General features: G+C 44.9%; 1 protein-coding gene across 2 annotated transcripts in view; it reads right to left on the bottom strand.

Moving 5' to 3' along the window:
- Window positions 1-27,161, bottom strand: part of slc25a44a (solute carrier family 25 member 44a) — an 80,833-nt gene that overhangs the window by 37,349 nt on the left and 16,323 nt on the right. The window contains exon 4 of one of the 2 annotated variants that reach the window (XM_080216140.1): window positions 22,326-25,278. The exons of the other annotated variant lie outside the window; for it this stretch is intronic. Coding sequence (XP_080072266.1) covers window positions 25,054-25,278 — 225 coding nt within the window. The 3' untranslated portion in view covers window positions 22,326-25,053. Of the gene's footprint in view, window positions 1-22,325; window positions 25,279-27,161 lie in introns of those variants that run through there. 2 annotated transcript variants of the gene reach the window in all.

The following is a 27,161-nucleotide window of genomic DNA, read 5'->3' as shown; positions in this document are numbered from 1 at the left end:
GGACACGACACGGTCTCATCATCTAACCATGCAGAACCCTTTTAATTTCATTGTCCTGTGTTTCAGCCTTTTGAACTCCCTCATTAACTTTACTGGTAAGGGTTCGCGACGTATGGGTCTGTCAGCACCACTCTCGTCATCTGCCCTATCGACATGGCTCTGTGATAAAATTGGGTCACAGTTCGTCTGAAGGCAGGGAAACAATCTCACTTGTCCTTGCAGATGCATTCATGGAAGAAAAATCGCAGCACTTTGCACTCGGCTACAGTCTTCCCAGGAAGTTCCCAAAGTGCTTATGGCAGCCAATGGCAAGTGTGTACCCACTGTTGCACTGTGGGAGACGCAGTTGCGAATTGGCGCACAGCAAGCTCCCACAAGCGGCGATGAGATCATCTGTTCCAGCGGTGTCGCTCGGGAGATGTAGTAAGAAGTCTCACAGCACCAGGTTAAAGACCAATGGGTTTACAAAGAACAAAGAAAATTACAGCACAGGAGCAGTCTCTTTGGCCCTCCAAGCCTGCATTGACCACCTAAAACCCCCTATCCTTCTGGGCTTTTGGACCTCTCTGAGCTTTCGGAGCGCTGCTCCTTCATTGGGTGAGTGGCGAGGTACCTCTTTAACCTGTGATTATCCCTCTCTCCATTCACACTGTCTGTACCTGTAAAGACTTGATTACCTGTAAAGACTCGCATTCCAACCCTTTTCTTGCATTTGTGTCTTTGTGTATATGTGCCGTGTCTGTGAACCTACCTCCCTAATGAAGGAGCAAAGCTCCGAAAGCTCGTGGTTCCAAATAAATCTGTTGGACTTTAACCTGGTGTTGTGAGACTTCTTACTGTGCCCACCCCAGTCCAACGCCGGCATCTCCACATCATGGCTTGGGGGATAGGAATTGACCAGGTTGTCAGGAATAACTCTGAGATAAAAGCAAATTATTGCAGATGTTGGAATCTGAAACAAAAACAGAAGACGCTGAAAAATCTCAGCAAGTCTGACAGCTTTGGAGAGATTTGGGAGTATAGTCCACAGATCCTTAGAAGTGCAGCACAGGGGGATAAGGTGGTGAAGAAAGCATGTGGCACCCTTGCCTTCATCAGCCAGGGCATCGAGTTTAACAGTAGGCAAATTGTGTTATAGAGGGGCAAAGTGCCTGTATTGCGCTGTTATGTTCTATGTTCTAAAACACTGGTTAGGCCACATTTGGAATAGTTGCCCAATTCTGGGCGCCACACTACCAGAAGGATGTGGTGGCTTTGGAGGGAGTAGAGAGAAGGTTTATCAGTATGATGCCTGGTACTAGCTATGAGGAGAGATTGAATAAACTGGGATTGTTCTTTCTGGAAAGATGGATGCTGAGGGGGCGACCTGATAGACATTCCTAAAGTTATGAGGAGCATAGATAAGGAGAATAGTTGGAAGCTTTTTCCCAGGGTAGAAATGACAATCACAAAGGGGGCACAAGTTCAAGATAAGTGGGGAAAAGTTCAGTAGAGGTGTGCGGGGAAAGTTTTGTACACAGAGGGTGGTGGGGGCCTGGAATGCACTGCCAAGTGAGATGGTCGTGGCAGATATGTTAGTTACATTTAAGACTTATCTGGATAGGCACATGGATGGGCGGGGAATAGAGGGATACAGGCGGCTAGTCTAGGTCGGACAACGTGATCAGCGCAGGCTTAGTGGGCCAAAGGGCCTGTTCCTGTGTTCTTTGTTCTAGTATCTATGGAGAGAGAATAGAGCCAAAATTTTGAGTCCAGGTGACACTTTGTCAGAGCTGAGAGCAGAGAGAATCAGCAGAGATTGGAGGGCGGAGAGAGATTTTCCAACATTTTCTGTTTTTGTGTTGGGGATAACTCCCTAGCTCTCCTTTGAACTGATGCCAACTTATCCCTGGCCCCCCAACTGAAAGAGCCTTCACTTAGTATCTCATCCAGAAAACAGCACTGCCGACAGTGCAGCACTCTCTTAGTACTGAACTGATTTGATTTGATTTATTTCTGTCATATGTATTAGTATACAGTGAAAAGTATTGTTTCTTGCACACTATACAAAACATACAGTTCATAGAGAAGGAAAGGAGAGAGTGCAGAATGTAGTGTTACAGTTATAGGTATGGTGTAGAGAAAGATCAACTTAATATAAGGTAGATAAAGGCAAAATACGACAGATGCTGGAATCTGAAATAAAAACAGAAAACACTGGAAAACCTCAGTGGATCTGACAGCACCTGTGAAGAGAGAATAGAATGAAGTCTCACAACACCAGGTTAAAGTCCAACAGGTTTATTTGGTAGCACAAGTCACAAGTTTCATCAGGTGACTGCAGCACTCTGAAAGCTTGTGGCTTGTGTTACCAAATAAACCTGTTAGACTTTAACCCTTGGTGTTGTGAGACTACTTATTGAGCCCACCCCAGTCCAACGCCGGCATCTCCACATCAGAGAGAATAGAGCCAACGTTTTGAGTCTCGACGACCCTTCGTCAGAGCTGCCAAAGGGTCATCCAGACTCGAAACATTGGCTCTATTCTCACTCCACAGATGCTGTCAGATCTGCTGAGGTTTTCGAGCATTTTCTGTTTCTGTTGTGTTAACATAAGGTAAGTCCATTCAAAAGAGTGACAGCAGCAGGGAAGAAGACTGTTCTTGAGTCGGTTGGTACGTGACCTGAGACTTCTGTATATTTTTCTCAATGGAAGAAGGTGGAAGAGAGAACGTCCGGGTTGCATGGGGGTCCTTAATTATGCCGGCTACTTTGCCAAGGCAGCTGGAAGTGTAGACAGAGTCAAAGGATGGGACTCTGGTTTGTGTGATGGGTTGGGCTACGTTCACACATTGTAGTTTCTTGTGGTCATGGACAGATTAGGAGACATACTAAGTTGTGATATATCCACTGCAGCAACTGGAGAGTCAACTGATATTAAGCACTCAGATCTCCAGAGGAGAAACTCAAACCTTCTGACTCAGAGGTAAGAGCAGTAGTCACTGAACCCCAGCCCACAGCTCCATTGCTCCTGTTAGTTATAAGCATACAGTGTCCTTGGTTTTATTAATAAGGGCATAAGCTACAAAAGAAAGACACTCACAAGACCCTAGTTAGACCTCAGCTTGGATATTGTGCACAGTTCTGAGTCACACTATAGAAAGGATGTGAATGCATTGGAGAGAGTGCAGAAGAGTGGCACAGTGGTTAGCACTGTTGCCTCACAGCGCCAGGGACCCTCATTTGATTCCCAGTTTGGGTCACTGTCTGTGTGGAGTCTGTACATTCTCCTCGTGTCTGCATGGATTTTCTCCGGGTGCTCTGATTTTTTCCCACAGAACGAAAGACATGCTGGTTAGGGTGCATTGGCCGTGCTAGATTCTCCTCAGTGCTACCCGAACAGGTGCCGGAGTGTGGCAACTAGGGGGTTTTCACAGTAACTTCATTGCACTGTTAATGTAAGCCTCCCTGTGATACTAATAAAAATCGGTTTGCAGGAATGGCTCCAGGGATGAGAGACTTCTGTTATGAGGATTGATTGGAGAGGTTGGGACTGTTCTCGCTGGAGTGAAGAGGCTGAGAGGAGATTTGATAGAGATGTTCAAAATCATGAGGGGGTTGGACAGAAAGGGTAGGGAGAAACTGTTCCTGCTTGTAAAAGGATCGACAACGAGAGGGGCACAGATTTAAAGTAAAAGAAGGAAATGTGATGTGAGAGAAAGCTTTTTGACCCAGTGAGTGGCTCTGGAATGCACTGCCTGGAAGTGAGGTGGAGACAGTTTCAATCGAGGCTTTCAAGAAGGCATTAGATGATTATTTGAACAGAAACAATGCGCAGGGGTATGGGGGGAAAAGGCAAGAGAATAGCACTTGGTATTGATACAAAACAGCAGGTCTGACAGCATCTGTGGGGAGAGAATAGAGCCAAAGTTTCGAGTTAATCAGAGCTCTGATGAAGGGTCATCCATTCTCGAAACGTTGGCTCTATACTCTCTCCACAGACGCTGTCAGACCTGCTGAGATTTTCCAGCATTTTTCTGTTTCAGATTCCAGCACCCACAGCATTTTGCATTTAACTAAGTCACAAGGCTCTGCTGACACGATGGGCCAAATGGTCTCCTGCTACACCATAACAATTCTGAGAGTCCGCAATCACATAGCATTCGAAGATAAGGCAGAGCTGGACGGGAGGTGGGAGTGAAATTGAAGATGGAATGGCTTCCTGACAGCTACACGGTTTGTGAAACAGTATCTTCAGCATCCTGTCGGACCTCTTAGCCCTGCGATCTTGGCCTTTGGGTGAATCTGTTTTGTATTGCTGGCTGTTTTATCAGCTCCACATCTGAGTTCTGCAATAATGAAATCTGTCCACTCGCTGACACTGGTCACAGGAGTGCGTCAGTGCGGTACCAATGAATCAGGGTTACTATGGAAACGGTGAGTGGGTTTGCGTGGACAGTGTACACTCCAGGCAGTTCCCATTGATGGATGGAATGATCTGTGCTTTGAACGAGCCCTAGGTTCGGTTAGAAATACATGGCAATTTGAGAAATAATGTAATTTAACCACTACTATCCCCACAGTCGGTTCACTCAAGCATGTTACACCAATAATATTAGAACATCAAATGTGTAGATTTAGACTGTAACAAAGATATTAGAAAACTTTTCTATATATATATATTTTTCAACAGTTTTGATTTGATTTGGTTTATTGTCACATGTATACAGTGAAAAGTATTGTTTCTTGTGCGCTATATGAAAGAAGGAAAGGAGAGGGTGCACAATGTAGTGTTACAATCATAGCTAGGGTGTAGAGAAAGATCAACTTAATGCAAGGTAAGTCCATTCAAAAGGCTAACAGCAGCAGGGAAGAAACTGTTCTTGAGTCGGTTGATTCCCGACAGAAGGAGGCGGAAGAGAGAATGTGTTTAAGTCACAGATAGATAGATTTTTAAGCAATAAGGGAATTAAGGGTTATGGGGAGCGGGTGGGTAAGTGGAACTGAACCCACTGTCAGATCAGCCATGATCTTATTGAATGGCGGAGCAGGCTCGAGGGGCTGGATGGCCTACTCCTGCTCCTATTTCTTATGTCCAGGGTGCGTGGGGTCCTTGATTATGCTGGCTGTTTTTCCGAGGCAGTGGGAAATGTAGACAGAGTCACTGGATGGGAGGCTGGGTTACGTGATGGATTGGGTACATTCATAACCCTTTGTAGTTTCTTGTGGTTTTGGGCAGAGCAGGAGCCATACCAAGCTGTGATATATCCAGAAAGAATGCTTTCTATGGTGCATCTGTAAAAGTTGGTGAGGGTCATAGTGGACATGCCGAATTTCCTTAGCCTCCTGAGAATATAGAGGCATTGGTGGGATTCTTAACTGTAGTGTCAGCGTGAGGAGACCAGGACAGGTTGTTGGTGATCTGGACACCTAAAAGCTTGAAGCTCTCGACCATTTCCGCTTCATCACCATTGATGTAGACAGAGGCATGTCCTCCACTATGCTTCCTGAAGGCGATGACAATCTCCTTCGTTTTACTGACATTGAGGGAGAGATTATTGTCATTGCACCAATTCACCAAATTGTTTGTTCATTTTATTATATTCTACATTCTTGTTCTGCATTTGAACATTGATTTATACCCTAATGAGGAACTTTTATGTGATAATCTAGTCTGAACCCCTAGTGTGGTACTGACGAAGGGCTATATTGTTAAAGATGCCGTCTTACAGATATGTTAAATTTCTGCCTGGCACGATTTTGAAGAAGAGCGTTGTTCAATGAATGCTGGCATCGCTGGCATTTTTACCCATCCCTAATTGCCCTTGAACTGAGTCATTTGTTAGGCCATTTCAGAGGGTGGTTCAAAATTAACAGTATTGCTGTAAGCCAGACCAGGTAAGGATGATAGATTTCCTTCCCTAAAGGACATTAGTAAACCAAATGGGTTTTCCCAACAATTGACAATGGCTTCATGGTCATCAGTAGATTCTTAATTCCAGATATTTTTTATTGAATTCAAATATCACCATCTCCTGTGGTGGGATTCGAACCTCGATCCCCAGAGCATTACGCTGGGTCTCTAGATTACTAGTCTAGTGACAATACTGTTCGGCCACTGCCTCTCTAAATGGCCTGTGTCCTGGCTAACATCATCCCTCAATCTACATTGCAAAATACTGGGTAGATGGAGGGGTTCTCTATTCACTGAGTACATTCGAGGCTGAGGTTAATAAACCTTTTGGCTTCCAGGGAATGAAGGAAGATGGGGATCAGACAGAAAAATGGGAGTTCTGACAATCAGCCGTGATTATATTGAATAGAGGAGCAATCTTGAGGGAGCAGAATGGCCTACCCCTGCTCCTATATATTGTGCTCTTAAAACATTATAGGGACATTCATGGGAGCTTGCTGTGCAGAATTTGGCTACTGAGTTGATACATTGCAATGGCGACTGTACTTCAAAGGTATGTCATTGACTGGAAAACTCACTGGGACATCCTGGGGTTGGGAAAGGTACTGGTTATTGGAAACTCTCTCGTTGGCTGATTGGAAATGGAACTAAGCAAAAGCTCTGGTGAATGCACAGCCACCTGGAAGCGCCAAAGTTCAGAGTTTAGTTCTGACTGAAAGGGTTCTCTATCCAATGCATTGGCAAAATTAGCTCTGAGCTTCATGATTTTTTTTAAATTCATTTATGGGACATAGTCATCACTGGCAAGGTCAACATTTATTGCCTACCTCTAATTGCCCTTCAGAAGGTGATGGTGAGCTGCCTTCTTGAATCACTGCAGTCCATGTGGTGTAGATACACAGTGCTGTTAGGGAGGGAATTCCAGGATTTTGACCCAGTGACAGTGAAGGAACGACCGATATATTTCCAAGTTGAGATTGAGAGTGACTTGGAGGGGAACTTCCAGGTGTTCCCAAGTATCTGCTGCCCTTGTCCTTCTGGATGGTAGTAGTGTGGGTTTAGAAGGTGCTATCGAAGGAGTGGGTGAATTTCTGCAGTGCATCTTGTAGATAGTACACACTGTTGCTATTCAGCGTCAGTGGTGGAGGGTGTGGATGTTTGTGGATGTGGTGCCAATCAAGCTGGCTGCTTTTCCCTGGATGATGTTGAACTTCTTGAATATTGTTGGAGCTGCACCCATCCAGACAAGAGGGGAGTATTCCATCACACTCCTGACTTGTGCCCTGTTGATGGTGGAGAGGCTTTGGGGAGTCAGGAGGAGAGTTACTCACTGCAGTATTCCTAGCCTCTGACTGCTCTTGTAGACACAGTATTTATAGGCTGGGTCCAGTTCAGTTTCTGGTCAATGATAACCCCCAGGATGTTAACAGGCCTTCCAGGATGCCCATTTGGAGATTTTGGTTTTATGTTGCAGGCTATTTTATTAATGTAACTTTTGAGTGTTTCAATAATGAAGCCAATGTGTCTGTTTTCTGAGACATTGGTATATGCAGTAAGAAGTCTGACAACACCAGGTTTAAGTCAAACCATTGTCACACTTCTTACTGTGTTTACCCCAGTCCAACGCCGGCATCTCCACACCACACTGGTATATGCACAGGACATAATTTCAAACTTTCTGGATGACACAAAACTTGAGAGTGTTGTGAAGTGTGAGCGGCAGATAACCAGGTTGATGAATGGATGGACGAGTAACAGATGAAATTCAATGCGGAGAATTACAAAGTGATTCATTTTGATAGGAAGAATGCAGGAGACCGAGGGTCAAGAGAGAGTGTGTGTGTGGATCAATGAAAATGGCAGGACAGATTGGGAAAGCAGTTAATAAAGAGCTTTTGGATGTTGGGATAGGTGCTATATCACTCAGTCATTTACAGCAGAGGAGGCCATTTGGCCCATCAAGTGCATCCTGATGCCTATACAGCAATCCAGACAGTCCCACTCCCCTTACACATGGAGCACTCTGTGCAGTTTTAGTCTCCATGTTTAAGAATCATAGAATCCCTGCAACGCAGAAGGAGGCCATTCAGCCCATCAATCCTGCACCGATCACATTCCCACCCAGACCCTATCCCCGTAACCCCACATATTTACCCTGACTCTAAGGGGCAGTTTAGCACGGCCAATCCATCTAACTTGTACATCTTTGAAGTGTAGGAGGAAACCAGAGGAAACCCACACAGACACATAAGAACATAAGAAATAGGAGCAGGAGTAGGCCATCTAGCCCTTCGAACCTGCCCCGCCATTCAATAAGATCATGGCTGATCTGAAGTGGATCAGTTCCACTTTCCTGCTTTCTCCCCACACGGGGAGAATGTGTAGACGCCGCACAGACAGTGACCCAAGGCTGGAATCGGACCTGGGTCCTTGGTGCTGTGAGGCAGCAGTGCTAACCACTGTGCCACGGTGCTGCCCCTTTCTCATGTACTTACATTTGAGACGATACGGCGAAGATTCACTCAGTTGGTCTTGGGACGAGAGGGGTGTCCTATGATGAGGGGCTGAGTAAACTGGGTTTATATTCTCTGGACTTTCGAAGACAGAGACAATCTCATTGAAATTCAGAATGGGCTTTGAATTCACTGGTCTGGGAATCTAAAACACGGGGGTGGGGTTGGCAGAGTCTCAGGATAAAGGGCCAATCATTTAGGACTGAGATGAGCAGAAATTTCTTCACTCAGTGTTGTGAATATTTGAAATTCACAACCACAGAGGGTTGGGACTGCTCCATTATGGAATACATTTAAGGCTGGGATAGGCAGATGTTTCGTCTCTCAGGGAAGTAAGGGATATGGGGTGTGGGCAGAAAAATCGAGTTGAGGCTTAGGATCAGCCATGATCATACTGATTGCAAAGCCGACTCGATGGGCCATGTGCTCTGTTCCTGCTCCTATTAGAGTCAGAGAATCATAGAGCAATATAGCAGGGAAACAGGCCATTCAGCCCAATCCATCCGTGCTGACCATGGTGCCCTCCCAGCTAGTCCCAATTGCCCATGTTTGGCCCATATCCCTCTAATCCTTCCCGTCCATGTACTTATCCAAATGCTTTATAAATGTTGCTATTGATCCTGCCTCAACCACCTCCTCTGGCAGCCCATTCCATATGCGCACCATCCTCTGCGTGAAGCTGCTGCCCCTCGGGTCCCTTTTAAATCTTTCCCCTCTCACTGAAACTTACATCGTCTAATTTTCAATTCCCCTTCCCTGGGAAAAATGCCATGTGTTCATCCTATCGATGCCTCTCAAGATATTATACACCTCAATAAGGTCACCCCTCACTCTCCGATGTTCCAAGTAATGAAGTCCTAGCCTGGCCAACCGCTCCCTATAACTCAGACCCACTAGTCCTGGCAACATCCTCGTAAATCTTCTCCATACTCTTTCCAGTTTATCAATGTCTTTCCTATAACAGGGTGACCAAAACTGTGCACAATACTCCAAGTGCAGCCTCACCAACAACGTGTACAACTGTGGCATAATGTTACAAATCTCATTGCTGGTCCTAATTACATTGGTTTCTTCAATAACCTTCAGTTGGTTAAGACGGAGAATTAAGTGTTTGTATGTGCCTTATTGTAGAGCACAGGGCTGTAACTTACGTCTATTGAACAGAAACATTGAGCAGGGGTGTGGAGCAAACACAGAAGAACAGCACTAAATCATGAGGCTCCTTTGGAGAGCCAGTATAGACATGATGGGCTGAACGGCCTCCTTCTGCATTGTAACAATTCTGTGACTCAGCCATGTGGATCGATTGCGGAAGGTGGGCAAAACTAGCTGGTAGAGAAAGTTGAGAGATTGGAAATGTTGAACACTATAAGAAGGGATTCTGGCAAGAGCAGATCAGGAGAAACTGATCTGGAAAGATTGAGATCCGGGGGACCCTGGTTACAGATGATTGGCAAAAGAAGCAGAGGCGAGATGAGGAGAGTCTTTCTTTACGAAGTGAGGGGGTCTGGAATGCGTCTCTGAGAGTGGGTTGGGAGGAGGTTCAATCGTGGCTTTCGAAAAGGGGAACTGGATAAATATCCAAAGATTTGTGTTCAACAGGTAGAGAGAGAGAGTAGCAGAGTCACTCTAGCAGAGAGCAAAAATATACACAATGGGCTGAATGGCCACCTTCTGTGCTGTAACCTTTTTTTTAATTCATTCATGGGACATGGGTGTCACTGGCTCGCTAGCATCTATTGCCCATTCCGAGTTGCTTGCGCGCAGTTGAGAGTCAACCACATCGCTTGGAGTTGTATGTAGGCCAGACCGGGTAAGGACAGCAGATTTCCTTCCCTAAAGGACATTAGTGAACCAGATGGGTTTTTACAACAATCGACAATGGTTTCATGGTCATCAGTAGATTCTTAATTCCAGATCTTTTTTATTGAATTCAAATTCCACCATCTGCCGCAATTGGCTATGATCCCAAGTCCCAGAACATTCGCTGAGTTTCTGGATTAAAAGTCTATGTGATAATACCACTGGGCCATTGTCCCCTCTCTGATCGCAAGAATAAAGAGGAACATTATTTGTACAGATTTCCTGAACAGTGTACAGGACTGCAGACATGAAGAGTTGATTTCAGAATCTGTGCATGTTTCTGTTCTGGGGAGGGTGTTTAACAATTTCTGGCTCATTAAGAGAGATGGAGGTGAGTATAGGTCGTTGTTGGGAGTTTAATAAAACAGTGTGTCACATCTGTCAGTCTGATCCAGGCTCATTAGCTGTCAAGTTATTGATGTCCCAGTTAAATCCTCTTGCTCCAAGTTGCCTTGGGTAAGACTCTGACACAACCTACAATAACACACATACCCCCTGACACACACATACCCCCTGACACACACCCCCCCACACATGCACACATACCCCCGATACACACACACCCGCAAACCCACACAACATACACACACACACACCCGACACACGCATATACTGACACTCACACACCTCCTGACACACACACACCCCTGACATACACACACACATTCACACGCACACCCGACACACGCACATACTGACACTCACACCCACACACACATCCAAACTAGCACACCCACACACACACTTACACTCACACCTGATACATGCATATACTGACACTCTCACACACCCACACTGACATACCCCCACACACGCACGCTCACACCCACACCCCCGACCCACACACATGCCCTGATACACACACACACGCCCTGATACACACACACACACTCACACACACATTCCTGATACGCACACACACTCTCACAAAGCTGCCTGTCCTTTTGGAGTGCTGGGCTTGTCAAGCTCTAGAGGCGAGTGTCTAATGCAGCTTTCAATTCCTTTTGCCAGTAAGCCGGACTGAGGGGAAAGTTTATCAAAGTGCCATTTGCTGAGAGATCGGGTCAAATGCAACGTGCTGAGGTTGACGGCTTTTTAATGACCTTGGAAGAGTTAATCCTTTTTGAATTTAAGCAGTGCCTGTCAGCAGGGGGAGCGGTGGGGGGGAGAGGTGCGAGGGGCAAGGGTCAGTGCGGCTAAAAGTTAGTGTCAGTCACTAATATAACCCGGGTCGAATGTCACATCACTTCAATCAGTCGGCAGCCGTAGCGTCTCAGCCTCCCCCAGTCAGCTGCTCGCTGGATCACAGGAAGCAAATTAGCTTGACAGGGCATGGTGGCACAGTGGTTAGCGCTGCTGCCTCACTGCGCCAGGGACCCAGGTTCAATTCCCAGCTTGGGTCACTATGTGGAGTTTGCAGGTTCTCTCTATGCCTGCCTCTGGGTGCTCCAGTTTCCTCCTACAGTCCAAAGATGTGCGGGTTGAGTGCTTGGCTATGTTAAATTGTCCCTTAGTGTCAGGGGATGAGGAGTATACATATATAGGGTTAAGGGTTATAGGGAGAATCAGCCACATTGTTAAGTTTCTCCAATCTCTCCTATCTGATGCCCTCCATACCAGGCAACACGCTGGTAAATCGTTTCTGTACCCTCTCCAAACCCTGCACATCCTTCTGGTAGTGCGGCAACCAGAACTGAACACTATATTCCAGGTGCAGCCTAACTAAGGTTTGATTTTGTCTGTTTCCATGGCTAGTAATTCCTGGAACAGGTCACTAGTCTGTTGCTTGGGGCTTTATAGCTTGAGGGGGCACCCGCTCCACATCAAGCATGGCTGACCAGGAGTCTCTCCCACTCTGACCGCCACCAATAGTGTGTTTGGAAGGATTTTGTAAGTTGACGCTCAACCTGTTTGGCTGTTATGAACACACCTTCCTTGGCCGTCGCGTCCTGGGGTGGCATTCAAACCCAGAGCTCCTGGCTTAGAGGCAGGGACACTAACCCACAGCGCCACAAGACCTCCACCTCCCAACACTTACTGACAATCCCTAATTGCCCTTTGAGAAGGTGGTAGTGAGCCACCTTCTTGAACCGTTGCGGTGCTTTTAGCATTGATACATCCACAGTGCAATAGGAGTGACACTGAGGCAATTCCCACCCCCACTCCCTGGGCTGCTATTCCTAAAGAAGCCTTCCCTCGGCGTGGTATGGCTCCTGCTCTGCCCAAGATCGCTAGAAACTACAAAAGATGGTGAATGTAGCCCAATCCATCACGCTAATCAGCCTCCCATCCATTGATTCTGCCTCAGAAAAGCAGCCAGCATAATTAAGGATCCCACGTACCCCAAACATTCCCTCTTCCACCTTCTTCCGACGGGAAAAAGATTACAAAAGTCTGAGATCACGTACCAACCGACTCGAGAACAGCTTCTTCCCTGCTGCCATCAGAGTTTTGAACGGCCCCACCTCGCACTAAATTGATCTTTCTCTACATCCTAGTTATGACTGTAACACTACATTCTGCACTCTCTCCTTTCCTTCTCTATGATTGGTATGCTTTGTCCGTATAGCACGCAAGAAACAATACTTCTTATTGTATACATGTGACAATAATAAATCAAATCAAAGAGGCAGGATTTCACTGTCTTGCAAAACATGCCTGTGACACTGTCTTGATTAAAACAGCAATAGGCTCTGCAAAGCTGGGGCATTGAAGGAACAGCCGGTATATTTCCAAATCAGAATGGTGAGTGACTTGGAGGTTTCCATCCTGACTTGGAAATATATCCTGGTCTGTCTCACTGCTCACCTTGAGGGGAGCAATGAGACAGATCAGGGTTACACTGCCATCTGGTGTTCACCAGTGAACCAAGCAGCCGAGACGGGAAAACTTCCAAATTACAATTCCTCCAATATTCCCAAAGTCGGGTTGAGCGAGTGTCAATATTCTCAGCACAACAATCAAAGGTAGTGAATTTACGCTTCCCTGTCACACTGGAATGTGTTCAAATCTCAGATACGCCAGCAGATATTTATATTAAATATACTAAACATGTATATGAAGTTTATTTATTAGTGTCACAAGTAAGGCTTACATTAACACTGCAATGAAGTTACTGTGAAAATCCCCTAGTCACCACACTCTGGCGCCTGTTCAGGTCAATGCACCTAATCAGTACATCTTTGGACTATGGGAGGAAACCAGAGCATCCGGAGGAAAGCTACGCAGGCATGGAGAGAATGTGCAAACTCCAACAGACAGTAACCCAAGCCGGGAATCAAACCGGGGTCAGTGGCGCTGTGAGGCAGCAGTGCTAACACACTGTGCTACCGTGCCACCCCATGTACATGACATGAATGCTACGATAACCATTAACTCCTGATGTCCTGTAGCATGTCTGGCAGATTAAACCACTTGAATAGTCATGGTTAAAGCACCTATATAAATGAGCCCACCTTCAATTTACTAATTTTAAAACTAAGATTAATAGTTTTATTGTGAAACAAAGATATTGTGTCATCTGTTGCAAGTGCAGGTATGTGGAGTTAAGGTCACAATCAGCAATGATCTTGGGATTGGCACAGAAGCCTGCATAGTTTTACCAGTACGTGCAGGATGTATGTCAGCAGGCCCTTTAGAGATGCCACGATTGCAATGGAAGCGGGCAGAAGTCATTAACAGCATATCAGAGGTTGGGAATCTTGTGGCGAGTAACTCACCTCCTGAACACCCCCCCCCCAAAGCTATCCACCATTTACAAGGCACAAATCAGGAGTGTGATGGAATACTCCCCACTTGCCTGGATGGGTGCAGCTCCAACAACACCCAAGAAGCTCGATACCATCCAGGACAAAGCAGCCTCGCTTGATTGCTATCTCTCCCACAACCAGCAATGCACTGTAGCAGCAGTATATACCATCTACAAGGTGCTCTGCAACAAAGCACCGAGGCTCCTTCAACAGCACCTTCCAAACCCATGACTGCTGCCAGCTAGAAGGCCTGGAGTATTCCTTCCAAGCCAGTCACCATCCTGACTTGGAAATACATCAGCCATTCCTTTAACGTCACTGGTCAAAATCCTGGAACTCCTTTCCTAACAGTACCGCGGTGTGAGTGGCACAGTAGTACAGTGGTTAGCACTGCTGCCTCAGTGCCAGGGACCCAGGTTCGATTCCCAGCTTGGGTCGCTGTCTGTGTGGAGTCTGCACATTCTCCCCGTGTCTGCATGGGTTTCCTCCAGGTGCTCTGGTTAAACTTAAACATGAACTGCAGCGGTTTAAGAAGGCAGCTCACCAGCACCTTCTCCAGAGTAATTAAGGATGGGCAATAAATGCTGGACCTAACCAGCGATACCCACACCCCATATCTGAACCGAAAAATAATGAAGCCAGATTAGGAAAGTTGGCCTTGGTGGCACAGTGGTTAGCACTGCTGCCTCAGAGCACCAGGGGCCCGGGTTTGATTCCCGGGTTGGGACGCCATCTGTGCAGAATCTGCATATTTTCCCCATGTCTGCGTGGGTTTCTGGTTTCCTCCTACAGTCCGAAAGATGTGCTGGTTAGGATGCAATGGCCTTGCTAAATTCTCCCTCAGTGTACCCGAACAGGCGCTGGAGTGTGGCAACTAGGGGATTTTCATTGCAACTTCATTGCAGCATTAATGTAAGCCTACTTATGACACTAATAAAGAAAAAAATTCTGCTAAGTACTTACTTCCTGTAGAGGCAGGAAGGTGTCAGGTATCAACCCACCCAATTTTCAGGCCCTCCTACTTCCTTCCTCACCTCCTGTGGGAGCAGAAGACTCCAGGCGCTGTGTCCCGATATCCGAAAACAACATCTCATCAGAGTGCACCATGAACCAGCTAGACGAATGTTAAAGCAACTCAGGAATGGTCACACAATCAATCACCAAACAGACAGATCTTTAATACATCAAACATTTAGCCACCATTCTGTTGAACAACCTGCACTGTGTGCGTTGCCTGTGGGAGACAAATAAAGTTCATTTAATAGTGTCACAAGTCGGCTAACATTAACACTGCAATGAAGTTACTGTGAAAATCCCCTAGTCGCCACACTCCGGCGCCTGTTCGGGCATGTTGAGAAAGAATTTAGCACAGCCAATGCACCCAACCAGCACATCTTTCGGATTGTGGGAGGAAACTGGCTCACGTTGAGGAAACCCATGCAGACATGGGGAGAACGTGCGGACTCCACACAGGCAGTGACTCAAGCCGGGAATCGAACCCGGGTCCCTGGCAGTGAGACAGCAGTGCTAACCACTGTGCCACCAACATTTTCCTCATCAGAATAAAACTAGTGGATAAACACAGCTCAAAGGCTGTCCGAAAACACACGTGCAGCAATTTGATATTTGCAGCTAAGATACTCTGCTTGGCAGGTATACTATATGGGAAAGGAGTTATCAGTGGCTTAAAAATAATCGCCTAGCATTACTGGAGGATTTGACCAAATAAATAATAAATCAAATCAATCCATGATTCGAAAAACTGGGGAGTTAACACTTCACTTCTGTAAACTGCAAGGTGCCAATACAACAGCAGGCATGTCAAGCCTAGAATTCAGTGCAATTCCTGCAGAAACAGCCAGCAACATGGCAATTTTTTAAATTAATTCGTGGGACATGTGCGTCGCTGACTAGCCAGGATTTATTGCCCATCCCTAGTTACCCTTGTTCAGAGGGCACTTGAGAGTCAACCACATTGAGGCCGGACCAGGTAAGAGCAGCAGATTTCTTTCCCTAAGGATATTATTATCCTTTTCTGACAATGGAATTAAGAACCTACTGATGATGGTGAAACCAGATTTTGTTTATTGCGTTCCAGCAGCTGCCAATGTGGGATTCAAACCCGAGTCCCCAGAAAATCAGTTGAGTTTTTGGATTGATAGTCTAGCAATAATATCGCTAGGCCATCGCCTCCCCATTGCTGGTATATCAAGTCTCACCTGCAACCCTACTTTATTAAAGAGTCACATTAACATGAAATGGAGAGATCTGTAACATGTGCAGCCAGAAGGTGTAATGCTAGGAGGAATCACTCATTAAAATACTGAAGCTCACCCTTGTTTATCTCCCCCAGTTTAGAATCCTACAGTGCACAAGGCCATTCAGTCCATTGAGCTGCACTGACCACAATCCCACCCAGGCTCTATCACCATTACCCAAGCATTTATCCTATCTAGTCCTCCTGACACTAAGGGGCAATTTAGCATGGCCAATTCAGCTAACCCACACATCTTGGACTGTGGGAGGGAACAGGAGGACCCAGAGGAAACCCATGCAGACACAGGAAGAACGTGCAGACTCCAACAGACAATGACCCATGCTGGGAATTGAACCCAAGTCCATGGCATTGTGAGACAGCAGCGCTACCCACTGTGCAGCCGACTTTACAGCCAAGAGAAAGAGACTCAATCCCGGCTGTTGCCTTATTTCATTTAGGTGTAGTATTACCTTTTTATTGCAATCCACGTGATAGAATATAACCCATATGAATCTAATTTAAAATCTTGCAACTTTGTTAAAGAGATGGGGGAGTTGCTCTGTTTGTCTCTTCTGTAGAGTCAGCAAGCGTTCCCCTCAGGTAGCTCATTTAGCCTCAATTTTCAAAATATTGCAAGCATCGCAACTGTGTGGAAACACTTCAAAGGGCAACTTGCTCTGGGTAAACAACTTTAATACCATTTATAATGCCAATTTTGAAATGTTGGTAATGTTTCTTTGACAGAGTGAGACATGATCTACGTGGAGAACCTGAATATTATTACACTTTGTATGATGGCCTTTTTGAGAGCTTTGTGACATTTCTTTCAGACATTTTATGAATGAAGTATATTATAGTTAAGAATGCCCACCAACACCTCTATTTTCTCAGGAGGCTAAGGAAATTTGGCATGTTAGCTATGATTCTCACCAACCTTTACAGATGCACCACAGAAAGCATCTTTTCCAGGTGTATCACAGCTTGGTATGATTCCTGCTCTGCCCAAGACTGCAAGGAACTACAAAAGGTCGCAAATGAAGCCCAGTCCTTCACTCAAACCAGCCTCCCATCCATTGACTCTGTCTATACTTCCCCCTGCCTCGGAAAGCAGCCAGCATGATCAACGACCCCACACACCCCAGACATTCTCTCTTCCACCTTCTTCCATCGGGCAAAAGATACAAAAGTCTGACGTCACGTACCAACTGACATAAGAACAGCTTCTTCCCTGCTGCCATCAGACTTCTGATACTACCTTACATTAAGCTGATCTTTCTCTGCACCCTACCTATGACTGCAACACTTCATTCTACACCCTCTTCTTTCCTTCTCCCTGGTGTACTGTATGAATGGTATACTTTGTCTGCATAGCACATAAGAAACAATATTTTTCACTGTATCCCAATACATGTGATAATAATAAATTAAATCAAAATATCTTTTCAAAAAAAAAGACAGTTTATAGAATCCCTACAGTGCAGAAAGAGGCCATTCAGCCCATCAAGCCTGCACCAACAATCCCATCCGGGCCTGATCCCCGTAACCCCACATACTTACTCCATGAATCCCTCTAACCTGCGCATCCTGGGACACTAAGGGGCAATTTAGCATGGCTAATGCACCTAACCCACACATCTTTGGAGTGTGGGAGGAAACCGGAGCACGCCGAGGAAACCCATGCAGATATGGGGAGAATGTGCAAACTCCCTATAAACAGTCACCCAAGCCAGGACTCGAACCTGGGTCCCTTGCGCTGTGACGCAGCAGTGCTAACCACTATGCCACCTGCAAACACAAGAAGAGTTAGTGGACCATGGGTCCACCAAGCTGATGTCCATCATCGTGAAGATGCTTGTAAGGCTGAGGAGATGTTCGGAAAGAGAAAGGGGCATTAGAGATACACAGCACAGCTTCTGGAAGAAAAGATCTTGTCTGACAAACCTACTTGAGTTTTCTTTCTTAAAAGAAAAAGGACTAGTTAATGGATGAAGGAAATCTGGTTACTGGTCTTTCAGAGAATCTGGCAAGGTATCTCACTCTGGAACTCCCTCCTTAACAGCACTGTGGGTGTACCTACACCACCAGGACTGCAACGGTTCAAGAAGGCAGCTCACTGCCACCATCTTAGGGGCAATTAGGGATGGGTTTCAAAGCTGGCCTAGCCAGTGACGCCCACATGCTACAAATGAAGATGTAACCTACTGCATCAGTGCAAACAAGAACATCCAAAAAGTTGGCATAGGAGCCTGAAAGCAGGTTCATCGATCCCTGGCCTCTTTCTATTCAATGCGTTTATTGATGAAAGTAGTGGAGATGCTGGACAATCAGATTGTACGTGAAGCAGTAATTCATAAAGTCAAACTAGATTTTGAATCTTGCTTTATTTAAGTCACGGCTCACACGGGGAAGACCCTGTGTGGTGAGCGACAATGAGGGTGACCACCCTCACTGGCAGATCGATTTCACACTTGGCATACAAGTCGCCCCAGTTTTTGGAGGGGTTTTATCGAGGCTTCAAACATCACTGCTCAATGCTGGTGGACTCTGTATAATAGAACAGAGTCCAGTAAATGATTGAACTATAATTACATCAGAATAAACAGGCTCCCATACACGCTGATCATCACTTTTAAAATTAACTTTGTGATAATCTAATGAAATTGTCTCGGTGTAACTGGGTGGAATGCTGAAAGCCTGGTTTTGGTGCCACTGAGAATGCACTATAATGCTCTCGGGAAAGATTCAGACAAGAGTTCAAAACGATGATTTCTGGCTTAAAGAAAGTTAAAGATAAGATTGAAGAGTTAGGTCTTTGTAAGCTTAGAACAGCACAGGCTTAGCAGCAAGCTGGCCTATAAAATAATGAATGAGGTGAAATGCAGATTGGCAAGATTGGTGGATCAGTGAGGATGCGGGCTGGGGGGGAGACATTAGACGTTAGGCCATGCTGGCCTTTCCCAAGATGTGTTACCATTTTTATTACCTTCACTACTGAGCCTCTGATGCATTGTGCCTCTCCCAGGGATTACACGGCAGAGGGGGGTGAGCGGTAGGGTGGGTGGTCGGTAGGGAGGGTGGGCAGTAGGAAGTATCTGGTTACAGGGCTCCAGGAATCATGAGTGTGGGACATATTCAATAAGCCTCCTGGTCGTTGACTGCTCACCTTTCCCATATACCCTGTGCACTCCTCAAACACTTCTGACTATATTTTCACTTGCCTACGTTTATATGGAGAGCTGTTTACACAAGCATGCCAGTCTCATCACAACTGTGGCAACAATTAAAAAAAACAACTTGCATTTATATAGCACCTTGATTGCTGTTTAAATTTTATTTATTGGTGTCACAAATTGGCTTACATTAACACTGCAATGAAGTTACTGTGAGAATCCCCTAGCCGCCACACTCCGGTGCCTGTTTGGGCACACTGAGGGAGAATTTAGCACGGCCATGCGCCCTAACCAGCACACCTTTTTGACTGAGGGAGGAAACCCATGCAGACAAGGGGAGTACGTGCAGAGTCCACACAGACAGTGACCTGAGCTGGGAATTGAACCCAGGTCCCTGGCGCTGTGAGCCAGCAGTGCTAACCACTGTGCCACCATGCTGCCCATAAAAATTGTAAAGTTGGCCCAAGGGGGCTTTATGAGGAAATTTAACATTGAGCCACACACAAGGTGATATGAGATCAGGTAAACCAGAAGCTTGGTCAAAGAGATAGGTTTTAAGAAACATTTTAAAGGCAGAGAGATCAAAGAGGGAATTCCAGAGTTAGGTCCCAGCTAGCAATCGCAGAGCAAAGAAACTGGGATTGAACAAGATGTGGAGATGCCAGTGTTGGACTGGGGTAAATATAGTAAAATGTCTCACAACACCAGGTTAAAGTCCAACAGATTTATTTAGTAGCAAAAGCCACTAGCTTTCGGAGCACTGCCCCTTCGTCAGATGAGTGGGAGTTCTATTCACAAACAGGGCATATAAAGACACAAACTCAATTATGTCTTTATATGCCCCGTTTGTGAATAGAACTCCCACTTACCTGACGAAGGGGCAGCGCTCTGAAAGTTAGTGGCTTTTGCTACCAAATAAACCTGTTGGACTTTAACCTGGTGTTATCAGACTTCTTACAATGAACAAGATGCCAGAGTAGGAGCAACACAGATCTCTCAGAGGGTTGTGGGGCAAGAGGAGGTTACAGATATGGGGAGGGAGTGAAGTCAGGGAGGGATCAGATTTTGGAGTAATTCACCCTCTACTCCTCATTAGAAAGCTGTACTGAACCATTAGAGATCACTGTCCCAGCCACAGCAGCAGCATTCTGTACAAATCCAAACACCTCACTTGCAGGAAGGAATCCAAGTGCTGGACAGGTGCTGAGGAGATTTACCGGGGATGAGGGGCCTCAGTTCATCGAATTGTGCAAAAGGATTGGAAAGCTGCCAGTGTTGTACCTTTGTTCAAAAAGGGAAGTAGGCAAAACTATAGGCCAGTTAGACTAACTTGGAAAAATAGTAGAATCGATTATTAAGGAGAGAATCGCAGTACATTTGGAAAGTCATAATTTGATCAAGTAGAATAAGCATTGTTTCATGAAGGGAAAATCATGTCTGACAAATTTGTTAGCTTTTTAAGGAGTATCAGCCAGAGTAGATAGAGGATGATCAGTCGATGTTATATATTTGGATTTTCAAAATAAATTTAATAAGATGCCGCACAAAACTTGACTTGATGGGACTTGGTGGTTTGAGTTATAAGGAGAGGCTGGATATACTAGGACTTTTTTCCCCTGGAGTGTAGGACACTTAGGGGTGATCTTACAGAGGTCTATAAAATAATGAGGGCCATAGATCAGCTAGATAGTCAATGTCTTTTCCCAAAGGTAGGGGAGTCTAAAACCAGAGGGACATAGGTTTAAGGTGAGAGGGGAGATATAAAAGTGTCCAGAGAGGCAATATTTCACACACAGAGTGGTGAGTGTCTGGAACAAGCTGCCAGAGGTAGTAGTAGAGGCGGGTACAATTTTGTCTTTTAAAAAGAATTTAGACAGTTACATGGGTAAGATGGGTATAGAGGATATAAGTCAAATGCGGGCAATAGGGACTAGCTTCAGGGTTTAAAATAAAGGGCAACATGGTAGCACAGTGGTTAGCACTGCTGCTTCACAGCTCCAGGGACCAGGGTTTGATTCCTGGCTCAGGTCGCTGTCTGTGTGGAGTCTGCACGTTCTCCTTGTATCTGGATATGTTTCCTCTGGGTGCTCTGGTTTCCTCCCAGTCCAAAGATGTGTGGGTTAGGTTGATTGGCCATGCTAAAATTGCCCTTTAGTGTCCTGAGACATGTAGGTTAGAGGGATTAGCGGGTAAAATATATAGGGATATGGGGTAGGCCCTAGGTGGGATTGGTCAGTGCAGACTTGATGGGCCGAATGGCCTCTTTCTGCACTGTAAGGTTCTATGATTCTATGGACAAGAAGGGTCAAAGGGACTGTTTCTATGCTGAAAACCTCTATGATTATGACTCTAAAAGGTTACTGCGCAGGATAGGAGGTTGTGATGTTGGAGGTAATATTCTGGCATGGATAGAGGATTGGCTATTAACAGAGAGCAGTGAGTGATGATAAGGGGGTCTCTTTCTCAGGTTAGAAGGCAGCGACCAGTGAAGTGCCAGAACTGCAGTTTTTCACTATATGTATATTGATGATTTGGAGAAGGGAACAGTGTGCGTTGTGGCCAAAGGAGGGAGGGAAGGCAGGTTGGAAAGAGGACTCAAATAGGTTAGAGATATTGAAGGTTAGGTCAATGGGTAGAAATCTGGCAAATGGAATTCAAAGTGGGAAGGAAATGTGAGATTGTTCATTCTGGAAGAAAGAATGAGCAGGCTGATTATTACTTAAATGGAGACAGATTGCAGAAAGCTGTAGCACAAAGGGACTTGGGGATCCTTGCTCATGAAACACAAAGTTCAGAGATAATAGGGAAGGCAAATGGAATGCTGGCTTTTATTTCGGGGGGGGGGGGGTTGAAGTATAAAACTAAAGAGGTGTTGCTGCAATGGTACAAGATATTAATGAGGCCGTATTTAGGATACTGTACACTTCTGGTCTCTTAATTTAAGTAAAGATATCTTATTGAAGGCAGTACAAAGGAGGTTTTTTAGGATGATACCAGGTACGGAGGGACTTACATAAGTTGAAAGATTCAACAGGTTGGCTCTGTATCTCTTGGAGTTCAGAAGAATAAGAGGTAGTATGATTGAAATATGTTAAGATTCTTAGGGGATTAAACAGGGTAAATGTTGGGAGATGTCTCTACTCACTGGCAGAGTGTAGGGCATAGTTGCAGAATAAGGGGCTGCTGATTTAAGACACATCTGAGGAAGAATTTCTTTCCTCAGAGTGATGAATCTTTGGAATTCTTTACCCCTGGAAGCTGTGGAGACTGAGTCCTTAAACATTTGCAAGGCTGAGAATGGATAGGTTTTTAATCAGTAGGGGAACTAAGAGTTAAGGAGAAATGGCAGGAGAGTGCACTTAGCGGAAGTAAGATCAGCCACAATCTTATTAAATGGCGGAGCGGGCTTGAAGGGCTGAATGGCCTATTCCTGCTCCTATTTCTTATGGTCTTGTAGGTTAAGGCTGCTTACCTTGGAGCAGTGAGGGTGAATCGAAGATTAGATACAAGAGTTCAAAACCACAAATTGATTTGATGGTTCTTCTTACTGTTTTCAGTGGTAGAACTGTCAGCAACCAGATTTGAAACAGAACTGGAGGAGATACGAGAAGTTTTTTTTAAATAGAGGAAGTTGTTAATGTATGGATTGCACTGTTTGCAAGAGTGTTGGAAGCAGATTCAAGGAATTATGATAAATATTTGAAATGTGAACATTTCTGGGGCTAAGGGGAAAAATGAGAGTTGGGAATCTCTCAAACAGCTGGCACAGACTGTCTGGTTCTTTGAAGAGGAGGAGAAACTGGGAAATTACAGGGACAAGTTTCCATAAACACTTCCTGTTTTAAATATGAATGGAGGAGCTCATAATGGAAATATAAAATTAAGGACAACATTTTTGACTTTAAAATGGGGACTGAGTTATTGTCTACACGGCCTGGGCCGCTCATTCCCCCATTCAGCATCCTTGCTTCAGCCGAGACTATACTTGGTCATGGTTCAGAGGAAAACTAATTGAAGGGAGCACAGGTTAAAGGGGGATGTGTGGGGGAAATTCTTCACACAAAGTGGTAGGTGCCTAGAATGTGCTGCCAGAGGTGGTGGTGGAAGCAGGCATATTAAACACATTTAAGATGCATCTGGATGGGTACATGAAACGGGTGTGGGGGGAATACAGGCCGAGCAAGGGCAGAAGGTTTTCTTTTTAAATTTAGTTAGGGCATCATGATTGACACGGGCCTGTTCCAGTGCTGTTCTTTGTTCTAAAAATGTTGAACCATATGCCTTTGCTGTGTTTTACCATCAGAAATTCTTCTGTAAACATGTCCTATTTTCTGCATGTAACATGAAGCCTGATAGATACATGTGGGAGAAAGAATGGAAGGGTATGCTGAAAGGATGAGATGAAATAGGTAGAGTGGGAGGAAGATTGTGTGGAATGCAAACACTTGTATAGACCCAGCTGGGCAGATTGTCGTGTTTCTGCTCTGTAAATTCTATGTAATTTTCACTACACGAAGTGGGGTATAATTATCCGGTGACAGGTACTTCCTTTTATAAACATGGCTGCTGGAACTTATGAAGCAATTAAAAGGGCAAAATGCCTCACTTTTAAAATAGGACTGAATTACAGTGCTCTAGTCTAATGACCCTGTTCCTCTACCTGCAGACTACACCCAGTCCTGTAAATGGTCACTGGAGGTCAATGAGAAGTTGCCAATTTTGTTTTTGATTTGTCGGTGTCGGAAGCAAAAGCCTCACAATAAACAAGAGTCGTTTTCTCACAAGTACGTCACTAACCAGCAGATAAATACAAATTCCCATCGAATGACTTTCTTAAAACAAAAATCTGATTAGACCCGCCTGAGTAATACTGCGGGGCACAGAAACACCAGTTTTAGCAGTCAGAAATAAGATGGAGTTTGAGAAGTTTGTACAAACCAGCTTTCCCAGTCTGTAACAATGTTGGGAGTGATTCAGCCTCTTGCCCTCTTACAGCGCGAATACAGCTTTAAGTTATTTATACTGAAATACTCTTGGGGCTTGCAAAGAAAAGGAATTTCAGTAGGGCAAATGTGCTTGCATATACATACCAAGAATTCTTCTAAACTCATTACCCATCTTTACTATCACCAGTCAAACTGCTATAGCTGCAGCCTTCTGTAATAAAGCCTTCAATCCTCTCCAACACATCCTGAGAGAGTCAAAAGCTATCAATGAATTTCTGGATGTTTCCATAATACAGGTATGAGAATATTACACATTCACCATCAGCTGTACTGACCATAATAATTCGAATCCCAGCTCCAGCGTCAATCCCCAGATTTATGTTCGGGATTATAGAATATCAGAGACTGCAGGAGGGATTTTCCAGTCCTGTTTGCTGGTGAGTCAAATTTTCCACACCTGCCTGTGATGATGCCCATTGCAGGTGAGGCTGGAACACCCCGCCCTTTGAGTCTTCTGTGATAATACTGAAAAACGGGGTAAAATTCCTTTCTGGAGGCAGGTCCTTTGCCCCAGTGTAGCACCTATATCACCACTGGAGTTTTACATTTCAGACAGTGAATGTATGTATAGAACAGTGAAACATTTACAATGTGCCTTGATAGTCACCATTTGCTTCTATTAGATCCAGGCGCGCTGACTGGCAAGCTACCAATGTCTAGTTCCTGCCTCAAGCTCATTTTCTTCAGTGTTTCATAGCCAACCACCAGCAGGAGAGTTGTTGGTGCTGACGATAAGATACGTGCTGACAATCCCTTGGTCAGGCCCAACGGACCTTCTTCCTTCAGAAGTTGCTCAAATGTATTAATTATCGAGGACTTCCCTTCCACCTGAAACAGAAAAGGTGAATGGAGACAAGCAAATTACTGCAGTCTGGAAAGCCCAGTGTGTTTTTTTAGGGCTGGTTTTATCCTGACTAGTGGTATGTTTTACTTTATTTACGCAAAGGTATCACTTTAAGATAATTCTGTCGATACAATTAAATTTAAATGCTAGATTGTAGAGGTTAAACAACTTGACTACATTTTAAAGTTAAACCCAAAGAGAAAATGTGGGAAAATTTATTTATTAGTCACAAGTAAGGTTAACATTAACACTGCAATGAAGTTACTGTGAAATTCCCCTAGTTACCACACTCCAGCACCTGTTCAGGTCAATGCATCTAACTGTGGGAGGAAACTGGAGCACCCGGAGGAAACCATGCAAACATGGGGAAACCATGCAAACTCCACACAGACACTGACCTAAGCTGGGAATTGAACCCAGGTCCCTGCTGCTGAGAGGCAGCAGTGCTAACCACTGTGCCGCATCTGCAAGGAGAGAAAAGAGCTGACGTTGAGTCCAGATGATCCTTTGTCAAAGCTCTGAGTTTTGACAAAGGGTCTATTGACTTGAAACATCAGCTCTTTTCTCTCTTTACATATGCTGTCAAATCTGCTAAGATTTTCCAGCATTTTCTCTTTTGGTTTCAGATTCCAGCATCCACAGTAATTTCTTTTATCCGTATGTTAAAGTCAACTTGACTACATTTTAAAACTCAATAAACATGCTGTGTTACCTAGAAATCAACTGCATTTTTGAAAAGTACAATGCAAGCAAACAGGCTTTTCATAGGCTAAAGTTTTTCACAAACATCATCTGCAAGGTCGGTTTTTCCAAGTTAGAGACAGCATGTGTCAAACAATTTTGATAACAAAATAACATCACATATATCATAGTTTCAGCTCTATGTTGTTAATTAAATTTAGCTTTGCTTTTGAGTTCTGTTTTGACCAGTACAGGACTGGCAGAAGATGCTAGTCTTTTTCGCTTTTCTCTTTGCTTTTGTAATGATTTAATTTTAAGTTCTGTTCAATAAAAGAAATTCATTTAAACATGTACCAGTGCCATCTTTGTTATTCATGTATTTATTTGTGTATTCATGTATTTATGGGAGGCACGGTAGCACAGTGGTTAACATTGCTGCTTCACAGCTCCAGGGACTTGGGTTCAATTCCCGCTCAGGTCATTGTCTGTGCAGAGTTTGCACATTCTCCTAGTGTCTGCATGGGTTTCCTCCGGGTGCTCCAGTTTCCTCCCACAGTCCAAAGATGTGCGGGTTGGGTTGATTGGCCATGCTAAAATTGTCCCTTAGTGTCTTCAGATGTGTAGGTTAGAGGGATTAACAGGTAAAATATGTAGGGATATGGGGGTAGGGCCTAGGCGGGATTGCGGTCGGTGCAGACTCGATGGGCCAAAGGGCCTCTTTCTGCACTGTAGGATTCTACGATCTATTCTATGATCTAAATGAATGAATGGACACTACACTGACCTTGTTCTCTACTTATGTCTCCTTCCAGGACACTTTATTCATCAGAGTTTGGATTTGGATAACTTTTTAACAAAGCTAAATCTTAGAAAGCATTCTTTCTGGTTGTATCGCAGCTTGCTATGGGTCCTGCTCTGTCCAAGACCGTAAGAAACTACAACAGGTTATAAACAAAGCCCAGTCCATCACGCAAACTAGCCTCCCATCCACTGACTCTGTCTGCACTTCCCACTGCCTTGGAAAAGCAGCCAGCATAATCAAGGACGCCATGCACCTTGACATTCTCTCTTCCACCTTCTTTAGTTGGGAAAAGGATACAAAAGTCTGAGGTCATGTACCAACCGACTCAAAAACAGTTTCTTCCCTGCTGCCATCAGGCTTTTGAATGGATCTACCTTATAATAA

This window comes from Carcharhinus amblyrhynchos, chromosome 32 (genome assembly GCF_965287045.1).
Source record: "Carcharhinus amblyrhynchos chromosome 32, sCarAmb.v2.hapA, whole genome shotgun sequence".
In the NCBI taxonomy this organism is placed as follows: Eukaryota; Metazoa; Chordata; class Chondrichthyes; order Carcharhiniformes; family Carcharhinidae; genus Carcharhinus; species Carcharhinus amblyrhynchos.
Note: the sequence above shows the minus strand (reverse complement) of the source record. Positions and strands in the feature narration are given on the sequence as shown.